The sequence below is a fragment of the Zalophus californianus genome, chromosome 2, assembly GCF_009762305.2.
Source record: "Zalophus californianus isolate mZalCal1 chromosome 2, mZalCal1.pri.v2, whole genome shotgun sequence".
NCBI classification, from domain to species: domain Eukaryota; kingdom Metazoa; phylum Chordata; class Mammalia; order Carnivora; family Otariidae; genus Zalophus; species Zalophus californianus.
In genome coordinates, this window is record NC_045596.1 from 202686036 (window position 1) to 202709631 (window position 23596).

The 23596-nt window shown below is 48.8% G+C and overlaps 1 protein-coding gene across 1 annotated transcript in view; it reads left to right on the forward strand.

The window, feature by feature from the left end:
* LOC113924639 (testis development related protein) overlaps nt 1–23596 on the forward strand; it is a 46656-nt gene that overhangs the window by 20552 nt on the left and 2508 nt on the right. The window contains exon 3 of the mRNA XM_027598688.2: nt 22457–22560. Coding sequence (XP_027454489.1) covers nt 22457–22560 — 104 coding nt within the window. The remainder of the gene's footprint in view (nt 1–22456; nt 22561–23596) is intronic.

Here is a 23596-nt window from a genome sequence, read left to right on the forward strand (position 1 = left end):
AATTTTTTTTAAGATTTTATGTATTTATTTGACAGAGAAACACAGAGAGGGAACACAAGCAGGGGGAGTAGGGGAGGGAGAAGCAGGCTTCCCGCTGAGCAGGGAGCCCGATGCGGGGCTCAATCCCAGGACCCTGGGACGATAACCTGAGCTGAGGGCAGATGCTTAATGACTGAGCCACCCAGGTGCCTCCTGAGGCACAATTTTTTAAAATTATGATGAACTCCAGTTTATCTCTTTTTTTCTTTTGTTGCTTCTGGTTTGGTATCTTATCTAAGAATCCTTTTTCAAATCCAAGATCTTAAAGGTTTGCCCCCTGTGTTTTCTGTTCAGTGTTTTATAATTTTAGCTCCTTCATTTAGATCTCCGGTCCATTTTGAGTTAATATTTGTAAGTGGTGTGAGGTAAGGGTCCAGCTTCTTTCTTTTGCATGTGGCTCTTTAGGAGTCCCAGCATCATTTGTTGTAAAGACTGTTCTTTTCCTAGTTGATCGTCTTAGCTCCCTTCAAGAAAATCAGTTGACCTTAGATGGATGGGTTTGTTTCTGGATTCTACTTCTATTCCGTTCATCTATTTATTAATTCATGTACCAGCCCCACACCGTCTTGATTGCCACTGCTTTGTAGTAAGTTATTTTTTTAAGGAAATGTTTTGAGTATAGTTACCACGTTACATTCGTTTCAGATGTACAATTGTGATTCGAGTTCTTTCCACGTTGTGCGGATCTACCTTCTGTCACCATTCAGCACTGTTGCAGCACCACCAACTATATTCCCTGTGCCTTCCATCCCCACGATTTACTCGGCCCACAGCAGGAAGCCTGGATCTCCTACTCCCCTGCACCCATTTTGCCCACCACCCACCCGTTTCCTTCTGGCAGCCATCAGTTTGTTCTCTGTATTTATAGGTGCTTTGTAGTAAGGTTTTTTGTGAGTCCTTCTGCTTTTTTTTTTTTTAAAGATTATTTTGACTATTTGGAATCTCTTGTGATTCCATATAAATTTTAGACTTTATCATTTTCTACAAAGAAGTCAGGATTGTGATAAGGGATGGCATTGAACCTATAGATCAGTTTGGGGACATTGCTATCTTGACAGTGTTATGTATCCTGAACATGATATGAGTTTCTGTTTATTCAAATCTTTTAAAACTTTCTTTTTTTTTAATTCAGCTTTATCTTTTTTAATTTAATTTTATTATGTTATGTTAATCACCATACATTACATCATTAGTTTTTGATGTAGTGTTCCACGATCCATTGTTTGCATATAACACCCAGTGCTCCACACAGAACGTGCCCTCTTTAATACCCATCACCAGGCTAACCCATCCCCCCACCCCCTCCCCTCTAGAACCCTCAGTCTGTTTCTCAGAGTCCATCGTCTCTCATGGTTCAGCTCTCCTTCCGATTTCCCTCCCTTCATTTTTCCCTTCCTTCTCCTAATGTCCTCCAAGCTATTCCTTATGTTCCACAAATAAGTGATAAAACTTTATTTCGATAATATTTTGTAGTTTTCAGGGAAGAAATTTTCAACTTTTGTAAAATTTATTTTGTTGTTTTTTTTTTTTTAAGATTTTATTTATTTATTCATGAGAGACAGAGGGAGAGGGAGAGAGAGAGAGAGAGAGAGAGAAGCAGAGGGAGAAGCAGACTCCCAAGGAGCAGGGAGCCCGATGCGGGACTCGATCCCAGGACCCTGGGATCATGACCTGAGCTGAAGGCAGACGCCTAACCATCTGAGCCACCCAGGCGCCCGTAAAATTTATTTTGAAGTATTCTGTTTGATGTGTTTGTAAATGGAAGTTTTCTTAATTTCTTTTTTGATTGATCATTGCTGGTGTATAGGAACACAACAGATTTTTTTATATTGATCATATATTATCTCAAATTGTTGAACTTGTTTATTAGTTCTAAGGTTTTTGGTGGATTCCTTAAGATTTTCTATGTAAAAGATGATGTTATTAAAGTAGAGATAGTTGTACCTCTTCCTTTCCAATCTGGCTGCTTTTTACTTTATTTTTTCCAATTGCCGTGCTCGCACCTTCATCACAGCGTTAAATAGGAATGGCCAGATCGGCCTCCTTGTTCATTCTTGATCTCGGGGGAAAGCCTTCAGTAGTTAGCCATATATATGATACTAGCTGTGGGTTTTTCTTAGATGCCTATTGTCAAATTGAGGAAGTTCTTTTTTTAAAATAATCGCTGATTGGAAAAAATAGCATAAAAAGCAAAGCAAACAATATTATTAATATTATTCTGACCTATCTCATGTTATCTAAACATAGAAGTTGAAAGTAGTCCATTCAAGTTTCAAGTATAATTTGCATACAGAGTTACAGTAAAACTGTCACTGTAGACTCCAAGTATGGTAGCAATAAGTTTTAAGTGTTTGCTTTACTTTTTATGCTATTTTTTCACAGAAAAAATATAAAATATACACGCATGTATATAAGTAAAAAAGTAGAAATAATTTATAACCCTCTACACAGGGGAACATTCTCCTCTATTACTAGTTTGTTGAATATTTTTATCATGAAAGGGTGTTGGATTTTATCAGATGCTTTTTCTTATCTATTGAGATAATTGTATAATTTTTTATTTTCTTGAAATGATTTTATTATATTGATTTTCAGACGTTGAACCAACTTTGCATTTCTGGGATAATTCCACTGAGCCATGGTGCATAATTCTTTTTAGTTTTTGCTGGATTCAGTTTGCTAGTATTTTGTTGATGATTATTTTGTTTATATCTGTAAGAGATAACTGGTCTATTTCCTTTTCTTGTGATGTCTTTGTCTGGTTTTGGTATTAGGGTGATATTGCCATTAGAAAATGAGTTAGGAAGAGTTTCCTCCTCTCATACCTTTTGGAGCAATTTGTGAATAAATGGTATTTATTCTTCTTTTAAATGTTTGGTAGGACTCAGTCATGAATACATTTGGGCCTGTGCTTTTCTTTTGGGGTAGCTTTTAGATTACTAATTCAGTTTCTCTGCTTGTAGATCTATTCGGGTTTTTTGTTTTCTCTTGAGTCAGTTTTGGTAGTGTATATGTGTAGGGATTTCATCTGTGTTATGTAATTTGTTGATGTACAGTTGTTCAGAGTTCCTTTATTCTTATTTTTGTAAAGTCAGTAATAATGCCCTCTCCTTAGTTCCTGATTCTAGTAATTTTGAATCTTCTCCCTTTTTTTTTTTTGGTCAGTCTAAAGATTTGTCAATTTTGCTGATCTTTTTAATGAACCAGCTTTTGTTTTCGTTGATCTCTCCATTGTTATTTGTTCTCTCTTTGATTGATTTCTGCTTTAATCTTTTTTTATTTCCTTCCTTCTGCTTTGTGTTAGGTTATTTTGGTTTTTGTTTTTTTCTCCCCAGTGTTAAGATGGACGTTTAGATTATTGATTTGAAGTCTTTGTTACATTGAAGGTTAAACATTTTCCTGTAAGCACTGCCTTAGCTGCATCCTGTAAGTTTTGGTATGTTGTGTCTTTTTTTTTTTTTTAAAGATTTTATTTATTTATTTGACAGAGAGATAGCGAGAGCAGGAACACAAGCAGGGGGAGTGGGAGAGGGAGAAGCAGGCTCCCCGCAGAGCAGGGAGCCCGATGCGGGACTCGATCCCAGGACCCTGGGACCGTGACCTGAGCTGAAGGCAGACGCCTAACGACTGAGCCACCCAGGCGCCCGGTATGTTGTGTCTTGTCTGTAATTTATTTCAAACTATTTTTGGTTTCCCTTTTCAGTCCTTGTTTGACTCACTGGTTATTTAGGAATGTGGTGTTTAATTTCCATATACTTGTGAGTTTTTCTTGCTATTGATTTCTAATTTCATACCACTGTTGGCAAAGAACCTACTCAGAATGATTTCATCCTATTATTTTTTTAAAGATTTTATTTATTTATTTATTTGAGAGAGAACGAATGTGTGCAAGTGAGGGGAGGGACCGAGGGAGAGGGAGAAACAGACTCCCCGCTGAGCAGGGAGCCCACCATGGGGCTCAATCCCAGGACCCTGAGATCATGACTTGAGCGGAAGGCAAACACTTAACCGACTGAACCAGCCAAGTGGCCCTGATTTCATCCTATTAAATGTATTGAGATTTGTTTTAGGCCTAGCGTATGTTCTATATTGAACACTACTCCCTCTGCACTTGAGAAGAGTGTGTATTCTGTTGTTGGATGGAATGTTTTATATATATGTTCTAGTTAGTTTGTAGTGGTTTTCATGGCTTCGGTTGCTATCTTCTGTGTAGTGGTATTCATTATTGTTAGTGGCATATCTTTTATTGTTGGGTTGTCTAGTTCTCCCTTTATTTATTATTTCTCCCATTTTTGCTTATTGTATTTTGTTCTGTTAGTATGAATCTTTATGTCGTCCTGATGGTAATTCATTTATCATTATGAAATTTCTCTTTACCTTTAGTAACTTTTGAAATTTTATTGTCTATCTTGTCCACTGATGCAACCACTCCAGCTTCTGTGGTTCCTGTTTGTATGACCTCTCTTTGCCCTTCCTTTTACTTTAATCTCTTTTTATTTTTGAATTTATGGTATGTCTCCTGTAGGCAGCCTTTAGTTGGAACAGTTTTTAAAATCCAGGCTGACCATCTCTGCCTCTGATTGGATTATTTAATGTGTTTACGTGTAATAGAGTATTGTTGCTGTAGCAGGTTTCCATCTGCCATTTTACGTTTTGTTTTCTAGGTCTCGTGTCTGTTTTGCTTCTCTACGCCTCTTCTGACCCTTTCTTTGCATTGGGTATATTTTCTCTTGTAACATTTAATTTCTTCTTATCATTTACTGTCTGTGATCCTTCTCGTAGCCCACTACAGTCTTCCACCACCCACCTCTTTAAAGCTGTTGTTGGCAAATGCATTACCCATGCATTATATCTGTATATATTACAGGCCCAACAGTACGTTATATGCGTATTATTGTCTACGCTTTTTTAAGTTTGTTGTGAGAAGAAAGAAAAATAGGCATTTTTTAAAAGATTTTATTTATTTGACAGAGAGAGAGTAGGAGCAGGGGGAGGGGCAGAGGGAGAGGAAGAAGCAGACTCCCCACTGAGCAGGGAGCCTGATCCTGGACTCATTCGCAAGACCCTGGGATCATGATCTGAGCTGAAGGCAGCTGCTTAACTGACTGAGCCATCTGGTGCCCCAGAAAAATAGGCATTTCTACTGTGTTTTATGTTTAATTAAATAATGACCCCCACCAGCGCTGTGTTTTTTCATGTGGATTTGCTCACTGTATGTGTCACTTGCTTTCAGCGTGAAGGACTTCCTTTAGTCTTTCTTGTAAGGCAACAAATTCTTTCAAACTTGTTTATCTGGTTTATTTCATCTTTCTTTTTGAAAGATAGCTTTGTTAGATACAGGATTTTTGTTTGACAGTTTTTTTTTTTGAGCTCTCTCACTGCCTTATGGCCTCCATTGTTTTTTCTGAGAGTTCATCTTATTAGAGTTTCCTTGGTAAGTGACTAATCACTTTTTCCTTGTAGTTTTCAAGATGTTCTCCTGTCTTTGTGTGGTGTAATAAAAAAATGTATGTGGTCTTTGCCTCTGATTCCTAGCACAGAGGTTCTAAAATCCTTGGGATCTCCTGAATGTTAGGAGTTTTTGTTATGCTAACGAAGTGGCTGAAAATGGGGGATGCTTACCAGAAAGGGCAGGCCCGTGATTAGAGGCTTGAGATTTTCAGCCACCTCACCTCCAGGGATGGGAGAAGGCTGGAGATTGAGTTCTAGCCTCTGGCCAGTGGTTTAACCAATGCCTACATGATGAAACTCCAATCAAAACTTTGAACACAAGGCTTAGTGGAGCTTTGTGGCTGGTGAACACACTGATGTGCTGGTGGGGAGTGATGGGCTGGCCCTGACTCCCTAAGGAGGCAGGGAGGCTCTGCATGGCCTCCCAGGCCTCCCACTGTGTGTCTCCTCAGGTAACTGTTTCTTTTGTTACTACTACTGTAGTCTTAAGCGTAGTGGTCTCCTTCCTGCTGTGTGATCTTCGTCAGCTATTGAACCTGAAGGGATTGTGGGAACCCTTGAATTTATACTTTTCCATCAGAAGTGCCCCTGGCCTGGGACGCCTGAAGTCAGGTCAGTCTTGAGGAGCACTGATTCTTCATTGTAGAGTCTGAGACAAACTCCCTGTGGTTAGTGTCAGAATTGTATTACGGTAAACCAGTTGGTGGGTGAGACAGAACACTCTGATTTTCTTTTACTATGTGCATGTTTGTGGATCTCTGTGTTCATCCTACCTGTAGTTTGTTAAGCTTCCTGGATGTATTGATTTTTGGTGTTCGGTGAATTTGGGAAATGTTCTCTTGTTTCTGTGGATATTTTCTTACCAATTAATTTCTTCTGATGCTTCTATTTTGTATGTGTTGGCGTCACACATTTCTCTTAGGCTCTTCATTTGTCTTCATGCTTTTTCTTTCTGGTTTTTGGCTTGCATAATCCATCCTGATCCATCTTCAAGTTCCATAATTCTTTATTCTCCAAATTCAGACCTACTACTGAGACCCTCCAGTACATTTTTATTTCATTTATTGTACTTCTCAACTTTAGCATTTCCATCTGATTCTTTTTGATCATGTCTGCCTCGTCACTGGTGTTTCTGTGTGCTGCCATCATATCTTCATTTGCTTCTTCCATGGTGTATTCCTTCAGTCTTTTAAAACATAATTATTTATAATGGCTGTTTTTTAGTGTTATTGTTGTTAAATCCAACATCTGGGTGTGCTCAGAGGCATTTTGTATTTACTTTTTTCTGGTGTATGGGTCATACTTTTTTTTTTTTTTTGGCTAACTCAAAATTTTTTGTTGGAAAGTGGACATTTTATTTTAGTTTTTAAAACTGAGGAATAATTAACATAATATATTGGTTTCAGGTATACAGTGAATGATTTGACACCTGTATATATTGCAAAATGATCCCTACAGTATATGCATAGTTACAAAATCCTTTTTTCCTGTGGTGAAAACCAGAAGAATATAAAACACGGTATTATTAACTACTGTCACTGTGCTGTACATTATATCTCCATGACTTATTTATTTTATAACTGAGAATTTTTCTATCTTTTGACCACCGTCACTCATTTTGCGCCCCTTTCCCTAGCCCTTGGCAACCACCAGTCTATTCTTTGTATCTATGAGATTGTTGTGTGTGTGTGTGTGTGTGTGTGTGTGTGTGTGTGTGTGTGTGTGTTTTAAGATTACACATACAAGGGAGATCATAAGGTGTGTGTCTTTTTCTGACTTACTTCACTCAGCATAATGCCCTGACGTTCCATCCATGTTTCCTTCTTTATGGCTGACTAATATTCCATTATTTACACACACACTTTCTTTTTCCATTTATCTTCTGTTAGACACTTAGGTTGTTTCCATGTCCTGGGTATTGTGAATAATGCTGCAGTGAACATGGGAGTAGAGATGTCTTTTGAGCTGGTATTTTCATTTTCTTTGTATAAATAGCTAGAAGTGGAATTGCTGGTTCACATGGTAGTTCTATTTTTAACCTTCTGAGGCATCTCCATACTGTTTCCAGAGTGGCTGCACCAGTTTGCATTCCCACCAACAGTGTAGGAGGGCTCCCCTTTCTCTGCATCCTCGCCAACGCTTGTTATCTCTTATCTTTTTGATACTAGGTGTGAGGTGAAAGCTCAGCGTGGTTTTGATTTGTATTTCCCTGATGATAATAACGTTGAGCATCTTTTCATGTGTCTGTTAGCCATTTGTATGTCTTCTTGGGAGAAATGTCTATTCAGATCTTCTGCCCATTTTTTAATTGGATTGTTTTTTGGCTGTTGATGTGTATGAGTTCTTTTATATGTTTTAGATATTGGCCCTTTATCAGGTAAAAGATCTGTGAATATTTTCACCCATTTGGTAGGCTGCCTTTTCATTTTGGTAATAGTTTCCTTTACTGTGCAGAAGCTTTTTACCTTGATGTAGTCCTGCTAGTTGATGTTTGTTTTTACTGCCTTTGGTTTTGTGGCATACCCAAAAAAGTCACTGTTGAGATGTATGTCGGGGAGCTTACCATGTTTTCTTCTAGGAGTGTTATGACTTCAGACCTTATATTCATGTCTTTGCTCTGTTTAGAGTTTATTTTTATGTGTGGGGTAGGACAGGGTCCAGTTTCATTCTTTTGCACGGAGCTGTCCGGTTTTCCCAGTGCCGTTTGTCAGGAGATTGTCCTTTTCCCCAATTGCTTTGGGTCCTGTATTCTGGGTTCCTTTGTCATGAATTGATCTTATCCATGTGGGCTTATCTCTGGGCTCCCTGTTCTGTTCGGTTGGTCTGTGTGTCTGGGTTTATGCCGGTATCATACTATTTTGATTATCACAGCTCTGTGATAGAGTTTGACAATAGGGAGTGTGAGGACCCTGCTTTGTTCTTTTTCAGGATTGCTTTGGCAGTTTGGGGTCTTTTGAGGTTCTATGCAAATTTTGGGATTGTTTGTTCTATTTTTGTTTAGAAACTGGACATTTAAAATACTGTGTTGTAGCAACTCTGAGCACTGTCCTTCCCTTCCACCCCCATTACTGTTGTTATTATTTTTTTTTTTTTTTTGCTTCTCTGTTGAATGGCTAGCTGGGTTATTTAGTGACCTGTCCATGCCCCCACTCCCGTTGTTAAATATCTGCTGTAGCTTCCCAGGGAGTCCCAGCTGTAGGCATGCCCATGTCACCTTCTCTTTCCTGACAACATCCAGCTGGTAAACTCCACTAATTGCCAGCTGATTGCTCTTGTTATTATTTAAATATGCTGGGTATGGATTTCTCTACAAACTAATCAAACTGGCTGCTTTGAGGGAATCATTTTTGAGGCTCCTGTTTGATAATTGCTCTAAGGGGCCCCTTCTAGGTTTATTCTCAGTTCTTTTCTGCTAGCTAGCTCAGTTTAGCCTGTACCAACCTCCCTGACTCTGAGAGCACGCTTAGGTTTAAATTTCTCCATGCTCTCTTGCAGATGAAATCAACCCCTTTGGGAAGTGAGTCTTTTTCTTCCATAGCTGCTGCTGCTGCTGCTCCCAGCTCTGTTTCATGTCCTGCTTCTGTCCCAGGTGCAGTCTCTGAGCCAGGGCTCTGGAGATGGGGGCGGAGACCATGATGGGCTTCTCCCTGAGCGGTTCCTTTACCGTGGGAGCGAGTGCTTGGTGGGGTGGGCAGATGCCTGGGGGCCTCTCAGCTTGCTCCTGCCTGTGTGTGACTGTCACCCCATGACCTGGGCGAGGTGATGAGGGCCGCAGGATTCCCAGCGATCCATACGCACTCTGCCCCCTGAGAAGGGGCCCCGTCTCTCCAGGGAATCAGCCTCAGGATGAGAAGTGCTGAAGCCCTGCTTCCCTGGGAGAACCGCCTTCTGCCTGGGAGCCGCTGCCTGTGGCAGTCTCCAGGGGCAAGGACACAGCGGTCACAGTTCAAATACCACAGAGGCTCACCTTCCGTAGATGTTGTGAATTTCTGAGTTTTCAAGTATTTGTAGGTTTTGTTTTTTTTTAAGATTTTTTATTTATTTATTTGAGAGAGAGAGAATGAGAGAGAGCTCGAGAGGGAAGAGGGTCAGAGGGAGAAGCAGACTCCCCGCTGAGCAGGGAGCCCGATGTGGGACTCGATCCCGGCACTCCAGGATCATGACCTGAGCCGAAGGCAGTTGCTCAACCAACTGAGCCACCCAGGCGCCCACGTATTTGTAGATTTTAAGTAGATTTTTTTTTTAAGTAGATATTTCTTTATTTACAGTTTGTCCTTAGGTGCATTTCCAGAGGTTGTAAGTAGTTCTTCTTTTTGGTTTTGGTTTTACAGTCTTCAGTGGTTCCGTTGGGGAGTGAGTCTTCATAGCTCCTCATGCTCATGGTGGAAGGTGATTCTTGCTTTCCTCCTTAAAGCCCCTAAGTAGCTCCCAGACGTGGAGACGGTGTGTGTGCATGCGCACCTGGACAGTGTTGGAGTGATGGACCCTGGGGTCTTCTCCGTTACTCATTTTGCTCCTTTCTTGCTGTAAGTCAAACTCTCCTTCTTCTAATAGGAAGTGTTCAATACAGTAAATTTTCTCAAGAGTTTTCAGTTGCGAGGGTGCATGGTGTGGGAGGTGGTGGTAATTTTGCTTTCGCGGGTGCTCTCCTAGCCTGTGGGGGAGGGATTGTCAGAAGTCAGGCATCGGGCTGGCACGAGGGGGCCCCAGCTATTGCCACGGGGGTGCGGTGGCCCCCCTGATCTGAGACTGGCGCCCCTCCCTCACTGTCAGTGCTGAAACCATTTGTTCAAGTCAGTGGTTCGGATTGCTGCCATTTGGTGTGTTCATGTGTCTCTAGTAACTTTCCAAAAGGAATGATGGCTTGAGTGAAGGCACGGGGTCTTTTTTTCCTTCAATGGTTCTTTTTATTTCTGCCTTTTATGTATATGTATTTACCGTTTAAGTTCATTTTTACAGCAGTAACATAGAACACCGCTGTTATTTATGAACAGTAGCAACGGCTTTGTTCTGAGTTGCACGTGTTTCTTTTGGCATCTTCATACAATTTGGAATTCTTCTCACTTGACCTTTCGTGCAGCTAGGTTCTTACGACTATTTTTGGTAGTAGGATTGCAAATATGTAGAATTTTAGTATCATTAATGACTGTGTGATGATTCTATGATTAGCTTCTCCTCCAGCTGTGGAGTGGGGGATGGCACCTGCCGTTTCTGGCAACATTCTGGACTCTCCTTGTACCTACACAATGGAGAAGAAAGCCCAGAGAGAAAACGGAGGCTAGTGTTTCATTTGACCGTTTTGCTTTCTCTGAGCACCGTTCTTCAGGACGTCTGCATGCTGCCGTGGCTCACGGGCGCCCCTCTTGCTGCTCTGTCGGACTGCCCCTGGGAGCGGCGGAAGGCGGTGGCTACTGTGCTGCGCACACTTGCTTGCTCCCTGCAGCCCAGAGCCCCGCGGGGAATGGGGGCGGCGCCGTCAGAGGCGGGAAGGAGGGAAAACCGGGCCCTGCCTGCCGTCGGTGAGGCGTGTCCGTGCCCGCGTGCCGTGTCCACGCAGTCTTCAGACGCCGGCCAAGCAAGAACTGCAAGCCCCACATGGCCCAGGGGAAAGCTGGAACTAGCCGTACCCCTCGGCCCTGCCCCGCGTGACCGTGGTAGGAGGGCCTGGAGGGACGCAGAGGGCAGAGCAGACCCCTGGCCTGCCGCACCCCGCGTGTTGAAGCCGCTGCGTTTCGGGCGAAGCCGCAGCCGCGGCTACAGCTCACCCTGGGGGAGGCCTGATCCTTTGAGGGCTGTGTGTTGGAGGGTGTTTCCATGCTGTGTCCTGCTTTGTGTGCTGTTGTGCACAAGTCTGGCCTTTGAGAATAATCATTTTTTATTCTCAACCTAAGCCTCCTTGAAGTATTGATTATCTGATAACGCTGGGTTTTGTCTGCTTTTATATATTCCCATTGCTGCGATTGAAGGGGGAATTCAGAGACTTTATGGGAAGTGGGGAGGAGTAGGTGGAATTTTCCATTGGTTTCTGGCAACATGTTAATTAAGTTCATCTGCCTGAAATATTTCTAGTAAAAAAATCCCCATATTTTGGATTTTGGTTAGCAAAGTAATGGATGACTTCTCTTCATTGGGATTGCTTTTTCTAGTTCCTTCCAAACACGTTTTAAGCATCTTTGTCTTAGTCTGTTCTGCCGGCTGTAACAAAATACCAAGGACTGGGTGGCTTAAAACGTGGAGATTAATTCTCGCCGTTTATCGCTCTCAGAGTTGTGGTGGGGCCTCTCTTCCAGGCTGCACACGTCTTGCCGTGGCTGTGTCCTCCCGTGGCAGGGCCTCTGTTTTCAGGGCAGCTCCAGCCTCATGAACTCCTCCCCCGAAGGCCCCACCTCTGAGCACCATCACGTCTGGGGTTAGGGTCCCAACATGTGAACTTTGCGGGGCACAGACTTTCGGACCACAGCAGCCTTCGTCACTGTGAACCGTGGTCTTCCTCCTCCTGAGAGGCCCCCACCCCCGAGTTTTGCAAGAGGGCCAGCATGAGGAGCCTGTTATTAACGCCAGCGAGTACTCGGCGACGTGGATTCATGCAGCACATGTGATGCACTTGCTGGATCCGTGGCTTATGGTACCTGTGGAACCAGAGGATGTGTCCCCAGGGAGGCTACAGCCGGCCTGCTTCCCACCGTGGTCCCTTTGCCGTGTGGGCCGGCGCTCCATGTGCGTTAGCGCATGTGTCTGTGTTCATTAGGCATACACGATTAGATCGAGTTATGATTGATATTGCTTACATAAATTGAATATTAGTTGTCATTGAAGAAGGTTAATTTTCATTTCCACAAAATACTTTGTTAAACAATTAGGTGCAGGAAGTAAAAAGCCCCTTTTCCGCACTGTTCAGATTCTCCTTGCTCTAAGTAAGTAATCACCACTGTCTGTTTCGTCTCAAATAGATGTTGTAAAGGACAAAAGGGAGAAGTTCCTAGGGGTGGGAAATAGTTAAAAATGCTGCCTCAAAGCTCTGAATGAATTATTACTAAATTTAGGTTTCAAAATGTGCATAAGCAAAGAACACAAGTTCATTTGTCTTGATGATTGTCTTGTCACGGTCTGTTGTTCAAGTGCCGGTTTTTGTTCTGAAAAGTAAACGGCAGAGTGTGAAGAAGTGGGTTAGCTCAAAGTATAGACTGGCCCCACTGACAGGCACTGAGGGCCACGTGTGGCTAAAGGGGTGCCCTGTTCCTCCTGACAGTATGTGGATTTCTTTTTTTTTTTTTTTTAAAGATTTTATTTATTTATTTGAGAGAGAGAGAATGAGAGATAGAGAGCATGAGAGGGAAGAGGGTCAGAGGGAGAAGCAGACTCTCTGCTGAGCAGGGAACCCGATGTGGGACTCGATCCCGGGACTCCAGGATCATGACCTGAGCCGAAGGCAGTTGCTTAACCAACTGAGCCACCCAGGCGCCCAGTATGTGGATTTCTAACGCAGTTGGTTTTAAGGTGGTGGACTAAGAGTGGGTGTTGGTTTGGGATTCTCTGCAGGGCCCCTGAGTTCACTTCTCTGACTTGATGCCCTTCCTGCTTGTGAAGAGCTCTCAGCTAGCTTGGTAAATGAATGTTTTAGGGATCCTGCTTTTTCTCACTGTTTTCTGGCTTCCGGACTCAATAAACACGTCATTGTTGTATTCCAAAATTAAATGAGAGAAAGAGAACTAAAGACAAAAAGGAACCTGTTACCCCAGATGCAGTGTCTGAGCCTGTCAGAGGAAAAGTGAGGAGCCCCACCGTGGGCTGGCAAACAGGTCCTTCCTTGCATGTTTTACAGAAACTGCAGGGAGGACGTCTCGTGGAGGCTGGTGCCTGGCAGAGCCCAGGGCGAAGTAGGAAAGCTGTTTTCACCACCAGGTCAGCAGGCCGGAAAGATTCCTTTGAGCTCTGAGGCCACAGTTGTCTCTGAGGAGCCTTAGGTTTTAGATCTCTGCCAGAATCATTAAACTTGTAGAGATAACCTGAGCGGCCCGCCTGAGACCTGCTCCCTGTCTCAGGTCACTGTCTTGTCCTGTGAACAAGAAGATACTTTTGTATTCAGAAGACTCTTGCTTTTCCCATTGTTTTGCCCATTTTTCTACTTGGCTGTTTTATTATTTTTAAAATAAAATCCTTTATGTTGAAGTCTTTGGAATTTTTTTTACAACTTTTCATTTTAATTCCAGTATAGTTAGCGTACAGTGTGATATTAGTTTCAGGTGTACAAGATACCAGTTCCACACTTGTACACGTCACCTGGTGCTCATCATGCACAGCAAGTGCACTCCCTAATCTCCCTGTTTCCCCCTCCCCCATCCTCCTCCCGAGAACCCTGTGTGTTCTCTGTAGTTAAGTCTGGTTCTTGCTCTGCCCCCTCCTCTCTCTTTTTTTCCTTTCCTCATTCGTTTTTTAAATTCCACATATGCGTGAACTTACATTGTATTTGTCCTTCTCTGATTGACTTATTTCACCTAGCATAATACTCTCTAGTTCTATCCACATCATTGCAACTGGCAAGATTTCATTCTTCTTTATGGTAGAAGAATATTCTGTAGTGTATATATACACCACATCTTCTTTGTCCGTTCGTCTGTCCACGGACACTGGGGCAGCTTCCATAGCTTGGCTACTGTAAATAATGCTGCTGTACACAAAGGGGTGCATGTATCCTTTTTAAAAAATATTTTATTTATTTGACAGAGAGAGACGCACGCAGCGAGAGAGGGAGCACAAGCAGGGGGAGTGGGAGAGGGAGAAACAGGCTTCCCGCTGAGCAGGGAGCCTGATGCGGGGCTCGATCCCAGGACCCTGGGACCCTGACCTGAGCCGAAGGCAGATGCTTAATGACTGAGCCACCCAGGTGCACCTGCATGTACCCTTTTTTAACTTTATGTATTATTTGAGAGAGAGCCTCTGTCCGCCCGCCCCCCCCCCCCCGCCCCGGTCATGGGGGCTAGAACAGCGGTTTTGTTCTGAGCCAGGGCTGCCACTTCAGGTGGCGCTCCCATCTGTTCAGTCCTGGGACCTCCTCCCCGCTGCTCCTGTGTCTCGTTGTGTCAGATGCAGTAGTACCCTGACCCCGTCTCGCAGTTGGGTTTTCATGTGTTCTCTTCTAAACGTGTCTCTTGCACTGGCAACATCTCTTCAGTACCACCTCGTCTGCTTTTTGTGTCTCCATCTGCGTTGTGACCTGCCCCGGCCAACCCCCCCCCCCCCCCCCCCCCCCCCCCCCCCCCCCCCCCCGTCTTCCCTGCTTCCCAGTCCCTCCAGGACCAGGAGGGCCAGCCGCATGGAGGGCCCAGGCTGTCCTTTGCTCCCCGGGCCCTGTGAGCGTCCCCGCGCGGGCGGCACGCTGAGCCCTCGCTGCAGCCCCTTCCCACGAGTGCTGCTGGTCCGCGGGGACAGCCAGAGCTGAGGCCGCTGGGCCGAGAGGGGTCTGGGCGGCTCCCCTCCCCGGCCGGAGTCCGCGTGTGGTGTAAAGTGAACTCGGCCATCTGCGTGCATCTGGCACGGCAGCAGTTGCCCCTCGCGGGGAGAACTGAGGGAACCGTCCCGCCGGCTCAGACGGGGGTGCCAAGTTCCGGGGGGGGGTCCCTACCATGGTACAGCACACACACGTGAGCGCTCCAGGCTGGATGTCTGTGCCCCTCCGGGCTCACTTGTTCAGACCTAACCCCCAGCGGGACGGTTCGGCCGGGGGCCTCTGGGAGCGCGCGCTTCCGGAAGAGACCCCGTCTGTGAACCGGGAGGAAGCGGGCCCCCCACCCGACCCCGGAAAGCCGGGCCCGCCTGTAGAACTGTGAGAAGGAAATGTTGGTTAAGCCACCCCTTCTGTGGTAGTTTTTATGACTGCCCAAACTAAGACACACATATAAAAGTTAAAATGAACTAAAGGATGGACACTGATTCTCTGTAATTTCTGTCTTCCGGCCAACCCGTTCTTTTCTTCAGGTCTGTTTGCATGGAAGATGTACGCCTCACAGAGAGAGGTCAGTATATAGACTTGTGAACACTTCACGCAGATGTATCGATGTGAATATATACACGGACACATCTAAACGACCATGTCTTGTAGCTGCGCATACTGGGGGCGGCGCGTGGTAGGGATTCGGATTTGTGCGCGTGTCCTGCTGGCAGCGTTGTTTCGGGGCCTGTGGCTCCATCCAGCCTTGCCTGGCTCAAGCGCAGACGTCCCACACTCTGTGTCCCTGAACCCGCTGCGGGTGGGCATTAGTTTTGACCCCGTTTGTGGGGGTGTTTTCTTGTAAAGATGTGCTTGCCTCTGAGTCCTGGGCATGGCTCTTCCCTTCCATCCACACGGATAACCCAGGGGGCTGGTCCATGGTCGGGGTACGGAGAAGAGCTGTGAACACTGGTGTGAGTGACCCGATGGGCAGATCCCTGCAGTGTCAGAGGCAGTTGATGGCAGGCATTTTTGTTGTGGGTTAGGAGCTCCGAAACGTGTGCGCTGCCATGTTGTGCGCGTGGAACGAGTGCTGAGGCCACGGGTCACATTGAGCCGCAGGCTCCCCCCGAGGGCACCTGCACGGGGCACAGCCGGACAGAATGCAATTTGGAGAGCAGACCGTGTGACGCACTGCCACTTCTCTGCTTCAGGGGTCTCGCCCGAGCCGCCCTGACAGATGAGAACTGTCCGTGGGCGGCTGTGCAGCCTGCCTCGCCCAGAGAGGCCTGTGGCCCCCAGTGCTGCCTCCGTCCTGGGTTTTGTGTGGAAGTGGCCGCAGCCCGCTGTGCTCCTGGCATCTCAGGGAGGCTCTATTCTCCAGGAACGGAGCCGGGCTCCTGCCTCACCGTGGATGGAGGCTTAGTCACAGGGACAGGGCAGGGACAGGGCAGGTGGGCGCCATCCGTGTCACACTAACTGGGACCCAAGGGCACTGCTGCCCCTTGTTCGCCACTGGCCCTCAGTGTACAGCTGCTTGTCCCCATCCTGCCTTAGTGTCATCTGAATGGCCTTTTAAAGGTGGGTGTTTGGGCGGGCAGAGCTCAGGGGCAGGCTGCCCCTCTTGGCCCAGGGCCGTCTGCAGCAGGAAGGCTGGCCGTGCCCTCCACGGCCTTCCCAAGGCCCACGCTCTGGGGGTGCTGAATGCGCCATCAGAATCGTCCCTGTGGCCTGACGGCGCGGTTCTGTGAGAGGGCCAGCCACTCGTCAGTTTGGTTATGAAATCCGTTTCTCCAGGATTACCAATTTCTCAATAACTTCAGAGTGTCGAAACCTAAGCCTCTGGTGAGTTCTACCATTTAGAATGGTCTGGGGAAAAGTTAGGCTTCTTAAATGCCATCATGATTGAAACCTTGGCCTGGCTCCTCGGAGACACAGCAGACTGTGCCGTCCCCGCGGGGGACACTCTGGAGTGGGGAAGGCAGGCCGCAGGGTAACTGCTCTCCACGGTCTGCAGCGGGCCAGGCTGGGGGTCGCTGCTGCTGGCCGCAGCGTGAAAACCTGGACTTGCGCTCTGCTGCGATGGAGGACGGGGCCCCTGGGTTTCACGGGCGCTCACCTCTTTTCCATCTACAGCAGGAGATGCATGCAGTGTGAAGCGATTCTAGGGGTGAGAGGACCCCTTGCACCAGATCACACCCCGGATCGCACAGCTCAGGCCTCGTGAGATGAACTGAAACGCTGACCTTGAACTGTCACCACATCATTAATGAGAACAGTGTCTTCCTAACAAGACATTGGGATACCTGGCCTAACAAAGATTTTTAGTTTTCTGCCCTCACCTATGAACTTAAATACCTTTAAAAAGTACGCACATTAAATAGCTTTTGTGAAGCAAGGACGTGTCGACATTACACAGCATTTGGGCTGGACCGGCACCTGCAGTGTCTGCTGGGCCCGTTAGTCTGTAGTGTTCAGGTCCCGTTTCCTCATTCTCTGTCTGGATGATCCCTTGTTGACAGTGGGGCATTAAGTTCCCCACTATTACTGTATTTCTGTTAGTTTTTGCTTAATGTGTATAGGTGTGCTCCGATGCTGGCTGCATAAATATTTACAATTGTCATGTCTTGTTGATGGACTGACCCCTTCATTATTATATAATGATCTCCCTTGTCTCCTTTTACTCTTTTTAAGGTCCATTTCGTCTGATCTAAAGAGAGCTACTCCTACCTTTTTTGGTTACCACTTGCTTGAAATCTCTTTTTCCACACCTTCAATATGAGTCTACGTGTGTCCTTAGGACTAAAGTGAGTCTCTGGTAGGCAGCACATCTTTGGATCTTGTGTTGTTATTTATTCAGTTGTTATATATCTTTTGATTCGAGAATTTGACTTTTTCATATTTAATTGTTGGTGGACAAGGACTTATTGTTGTCATTATCTTGATTGTTCTCTGGCTGTTTTATAGACACATTGTTTCTTGCTTTTTATGCTGCCCTCTTTTTTTATTTTTTGATGTCGTTTGGTATCAGTGTCCTTTAACTTTTTATAATGATCTTTTGTGTGATTACTGAAGGTTTTTCCCTTGTTATCATGAGGATTTTGTGAAACAGTTTACGGACAACTCCAGCAGCTTCCTCAACCTGACACTCCGTTCCCCGCCCTCTCACGCTGGAGGCTGTTGGGGCTGCAGTTCACGTGTTTCTTACATAGTGTACCCAATCACAGAATGTGCTAGTTCTGGTCATGTTTACTGTATTTTAACCTTTGAAGTTGTAAGTGAATTATGTACCACCAGGACTGTACTGCAGAACCGACCAACTACAAATTTACCTTGACCAGTGAGTTTTATGTTCCCTGCTCACGTTGTTATGATGTTAATTGGCATTTTGTTATTTCTGCCTAGAAAACCCCGACTGAGCATTTCACGGAGGGCAGGCCTAGTGGTGGGGAGCTCTGTCCACCTTTGTTTGTTAAGGAAAGCGTGTATCTCCCCTCATTTCTGAAGGACAGCTGTGTCAGCTCTAGCATTCCTGGTTAACAGGGTTTTCTTTGTCTGTAAATACTTTGACTACATCATCCTGTTCTCTCTTGGCCCCAAGAGTTTGTGCTGAGAAATCACCCCGTATAAGGCTGGCTCCTTCTGTGTACCTTGTCTGTTTTCTCTTGTTGCTCTCAAAGTTCTTTGTCTTCGACCATGTAATTATACCGTATCTCACCGAAGCCCTATTCAGGTCCGACCTGTTTGAGGTCCCCTGGGCGTCCACTTCTGTCCCAGGCTTGGAAGCTTTCAGTCATTATTGCTTTAAATATACTTTTCTGTCTCTTTCTCTTCTCCTGGAATTCCCATAGTACGGGGACAATTCCCATAGGCTTTCTTCACGCGTTTTTCTTTTTGCCCTTTTAGTTGGATAATTTCAAAGGTCACTCACTCTTCTTCTGCATTGTTAGGTCAGCTGTTGGAGCTCTTGAATTTTTCTCCTCAGGGATTATTCAGTTCTAGGATTTCTGGGTTATTTCATGGTTTCTTTTTCTTCGTTTTACTTTCACATTTTGCTTGTGTGTTGTTAAGAGCATGCCTCTGAGTTTTCTGTGTGATCGTTCATAGACATCGTTTCGTGTGTTGTACTCAGAGCTTGGCATCTTGTGGGGCCAGCAGGACATGTGCTCGAGGGTGTGTTCTGGATTTCGTGCTGCCTCCAGAGGTCATCTGGCCTCTCTGAACGTGTGTGGCGATGAGGCACTTCTGCTAAGTCGCTCCAGCAGAAAGAATTTTGGTCGGTTTTGGATGATTTCACAGCTTTTTTCCTCACGGGGCATGAGGTGAGGTGCAGCTGAGGTCGGGGCAAAAGGGACGCCTTTTTCTGTGCCGAAGCTCATGTTCTCGTTTCCGCAGCCCAACTTCTTGGGTACCACTCGGACTATAGAACATCATTCTGTCTTCGTTTTTCTGGCTGTCACTTCTCCGAGCCTGACCGTAGTTGTAAAGAACTCTGGAGCCCCGATCCTGTGTGTTCGGGAGGCGCTGGGCCCGTCTCACCTTTGTTACGGGGTGTCCTGCCCCTGGATGGGACGAAGATGCCTGACAGATACAGCCCGCACTGGCTCTCCAACCCAGGAGAAACCCAGGTCCTCGCGAGCACACCCAGTTGCGGGCGTCCTTTAGAACGGTGTTTGGGATGGGGGCCCCTCTGAGGTCCGGCTGGGACCTGTGGGGTGACGGCAGTCGCATCCAAGTGCGGCAAGTGCAGCCAGTGTGACATTCCCTCGGGCCCTCCCTGGCACAAGGTGCAGATGCCGGCGTGGGAGCCTGCCATCGAGCCCGGCGTGGGGCACGTGTCTTTAGGACCAGAGTCGGGGGCTGAGACGACCCCCTCCAGGCCGAGCCCGGGTCTGTGTGCCCCATGGTGTCATGGGCGCCCACGTGGAACTCCTCCAGCCACGTCTGTGTCTCTGCTGCATTTATAGTCTTACCGCGGTCGTTTGTGTGATTTCTGCCTCTTCTGACTGCTCAGCTGCCCCGAGACAGTGTTGCTCACTTGTCCCGATGACTCGCGGTGCCTCTGAGGTCGAGTCCCGCCGTGACCCTCCCTGGACGCGTGTGTGCTGGGCGGTGGAGTCTCGCTCTCCTGTCAGTGGCCCGTGTCAAGGGGAGGCGAGGTGCAGGTGGAGGCTGGCCATTACGTGGCAGGCCGTCTTAGGCGGGAGATTTGGGTCTGGGGCAGGCTCCAAGACTCTTCCACACGGGGGGGGGGGGCCTGGGGGGAAGAGCGCCCCGCGCTGCGTGCGCACGTGCAGCCTCCCCGGGCTAAGGACGGCGCTGCGTCTCCGACCCCGTGAGCGTGAACTGGTCGGGGGAGTGGAGGGGACGGGGAGGTACTGGCGGCCCCACGCACGGAGCGCAGGGAGGGGAGTGTGTTCTGTGTGCCGAGGGTTGACTCCTCGGACTGGGCGTTTAGGGTGCTTCCCTCGGGGTTCCGTTTGCTAGCTGCGTGGTGGAGGCCGACTTGCCCTTCGGCCCCGGCTGCGCCCCCCCCCCCCCCGCCAGCCCCCACGCCTTACCGAGAAGCGGTGGACGCCCGTCGCCGTGGGAGCCGAACGCGTCGGGCACGCTGGTGCGACGTGATCCCCACGCCCGTCCGGCTGACATCCATCTTGTCAGAAACGTTTCTGCCGTGATGGGAATGCCTGGGGTCCCCCCTTCCCCGCGGCCTGGCTGCCGTGCTCCGTCCCAGCCGGCGTGCACCTGCACACCCCAGGGCTGGTTTCTCGGCGTTCCGGACCTGTCCCTTCCCCCATACCTCCTGCAGCCGCCAACTTAAGTTCTTTGCGGACGAGTGTGGTATTTTGGTTTGGATTCCACGGGCGCGTGAGATCAGGTGGTACTGACGTCTCTCAGCACAGCCGTGTCCGACGGTGGGACCCCTCGTTGTTCATGGCTGAGAAACGGCCCGTGTGTGCGCACGGGACCCTTCCGCCGGCCCTGCCTCTGGGCATCTGCTTCCTTCGCTGTGAGGCCCCCCGCCAGGCAGGCTCCCCAGCCCCCGCCGGCACCTGCTACCCCGTTTCCGGCCGAGCCGCCTTCACCTGTCAGGAGCCTTCGGAGGACGTCTGCGGCTGGTGGGCTCCCAGGCGACTGCGCCCAGAAATGCTGTGCATGGTCGGCGTGAACGGGGTCTACCCCCACGTGGCGTGTGTCCTCGGAACAACCGCGGGGTGGGGGTGCCGTGGCCACTGGCGGACCGGCCCCGGGCAGGTGAGACGAGGAAGAACCTCAGCCCTCAGGAGGCCCGCTGTCCTCGCCGCCCGCTCCTGTGAGACGTGTCCGACGAGTCTTTGACCGGGCAGGAGCCTGTGCGCACCCGGCTTCGGGGGAGGCCCCCGAATGCGGGGGGGGGAGACCGACGAGTTAGCACTGCGAGGTCTTGTGAGCGCCCGGGGAGTTGTGCGTCCGCGAGGGCGCTGGGCGGCAGGAGCGCCTGGGACGGAGCGGCCGTGCTGCTGGGGGTGGTCCCTGGTCCGTGTGGGGCCCCCAGGCCGGCAGGTGCCTGCTGAACCAGGCCCCGCGGCAGAGCCCGTGGAGAGATGTGGCCTCCCCAGACCTCGTCAGGGAGCGAGCAGGAGTGCGTGCAGGGAGGTCCCTGTGGGAGCCTGGGGTCCTGGCGCCCACCCTGCGGCTCCTGCGCGCGGGGCGCACACCCACCCTTCCCTCTGCCGGGGCTGTGTGGGCCTGCGCAGCGTGAGCGCTGCTGCCCCGCCCCGGCCCCGCCCCGGCTCGCGCCACGCGTCTGCCGGCCTCCCGCCCTGGCCCCGCTCCGCTGCCCCGCCCCGGCCCCGCCCCGCGCCACGCGTCTGCCGGCCTCCCGCCCTGGCCCCGCTCCGCTGCCCCGCCCCGGCCCCGCCCCGCGCCACGCATCTGCCGGCCTCCGGCCCTGCTGCCCCGCCCTCGGCACCCCCGCTTCGAGGCTGCCTGCGTCCGCCCCCGTGAGGCAGGCTCCTGAGGCCTGTCCCTGCGCGGCCCTGCCCGGTCCCCACGCCTGGTGGCTCCGCGGGCTGGCGACCCAGCCTCTGTGGCGTCGGACTCTCAGACGCCGAGGCCAGCATCGTCGCGCCGCCTCCTGGTCCAGTGTCCGGGGTTGCTTTAGGCCACGTTACGTGTGTAACGTTCCGGAGCGTCAGGGTCCCCGTCGTCCAGGCCCAGCTGTACGGCCCCGGGTGCCCAGTGGGTTCATGGGGGCCTTCCCTTCCCTCCGGTCCTTCCTGCTTCCTAGCGCAGAGCCAGACGCTGAGGGTCAGACACAGCCTGCCGTGTGTGCCTTCCTGTCCCGCCTCGGGCCGCGGGGCCGAGCAGACCGCCGCCCGGCCTGTTCCCGAGCGAGGCGAGCCGGGCCCGGCCGCGGGCCCTGCAGCCAGGGGAGCCGCCTGTGTGCGCGGAGCCGGCAGAGCTGTCGTGCTCGCTTGAGGCTCCAGGGTTGCTGGATACGGAACCGTCTTGTTTCTTTCCTCCATCGGAGCTGACCTTTTTCTAACCTCCTGTTAGGTTCAGGGAGCAAGTTTCCGAGGCTGGAAAGAAGTGACTTCTCTGTTTAATAAAGACGATGAACAGCACCTGCTGGAAAGATGTAAATCCCCCAAGTCCAAAGGGTAAGTGTCCGTGGACTCCAGGGGGAGGGCGGTGAGTGGACAAGAGACGCGCTGTGCTCATTTCGATGCTGTGGCAACAGAAGAAACTAGGAAGTGAGATGCGCTTCTGGGGCAAGGTCACGGGGGTATGGCCGTCACTGGCACCCGGAGAGCTTCCGGGACAAGTGAAGGAAGGTTTCGCAGACCAGCTCTCGAACTCGGAATTGGAAACACTCAGCCTTCAGGCAGCCTCTAGCCATGCATGAGAGGTTTACTAACTGCAGAAAATCAAGGGGGAGAAAAGTTAAAAATGCAAAGGATTGGTGAACTGTAAAAGATTGTAGAAAATTGAATATATTGAAACTGACATGTTGTTCATTAGACACAGAATTTTTTTAAGTATATTTAAACATGAAAAGATAAAGTCAGTGAGAGCCGAGTGGGGTTGCCATTGGCGTGTCTGACGAGACGTGAGCCTCAGGGGCCCTGGCCGCGGACAAGGAGCTGCTGTGGGGGCCAGGGGCGCCCAGGCAGCCCTGCTCCAGCCCCACGGCCGGGACTCCTCCTCCTCACCCTCCTGCCCGCCCCACGGAGGGCTGTGGGCCTGGGCCCCCGGGGTCAGCATCTGTGGGGTCCCCCAGTCCAGCGCACGGGACTCTTGGGGGTGCAGCCTGGGCTGTGCGGGCACCGTGGCGCCCCGGGGATGCCCCTGCTCTCGGGCTGGAGGGACAGCGGCCTGTCCCCCACCCCCGGCCCCCTCGTGTCTGAATCTCATTTGTGTTCAGCAAATTACCCACTCACTGCTCTGTGTGTATGTGAATAGCTGTTGAAAACGAGTTTGATAAATGGATATTTATCCCCATATTTCTTAACTAGGACCCTGCATTTCCTGTTTTCTACTTTGCTCAAATACTTGAGTATTTCCTTGTGTGAAAACTAGCTCTTTGCTTGTGTACGGCCGAGTATGGTACCTTAAAATACAGCTTTCACGGTTTCCCTAATACACAGTGATGAAGTTTTCTTTACTAATTTTAATTAAAATTCCTTATTACAGATT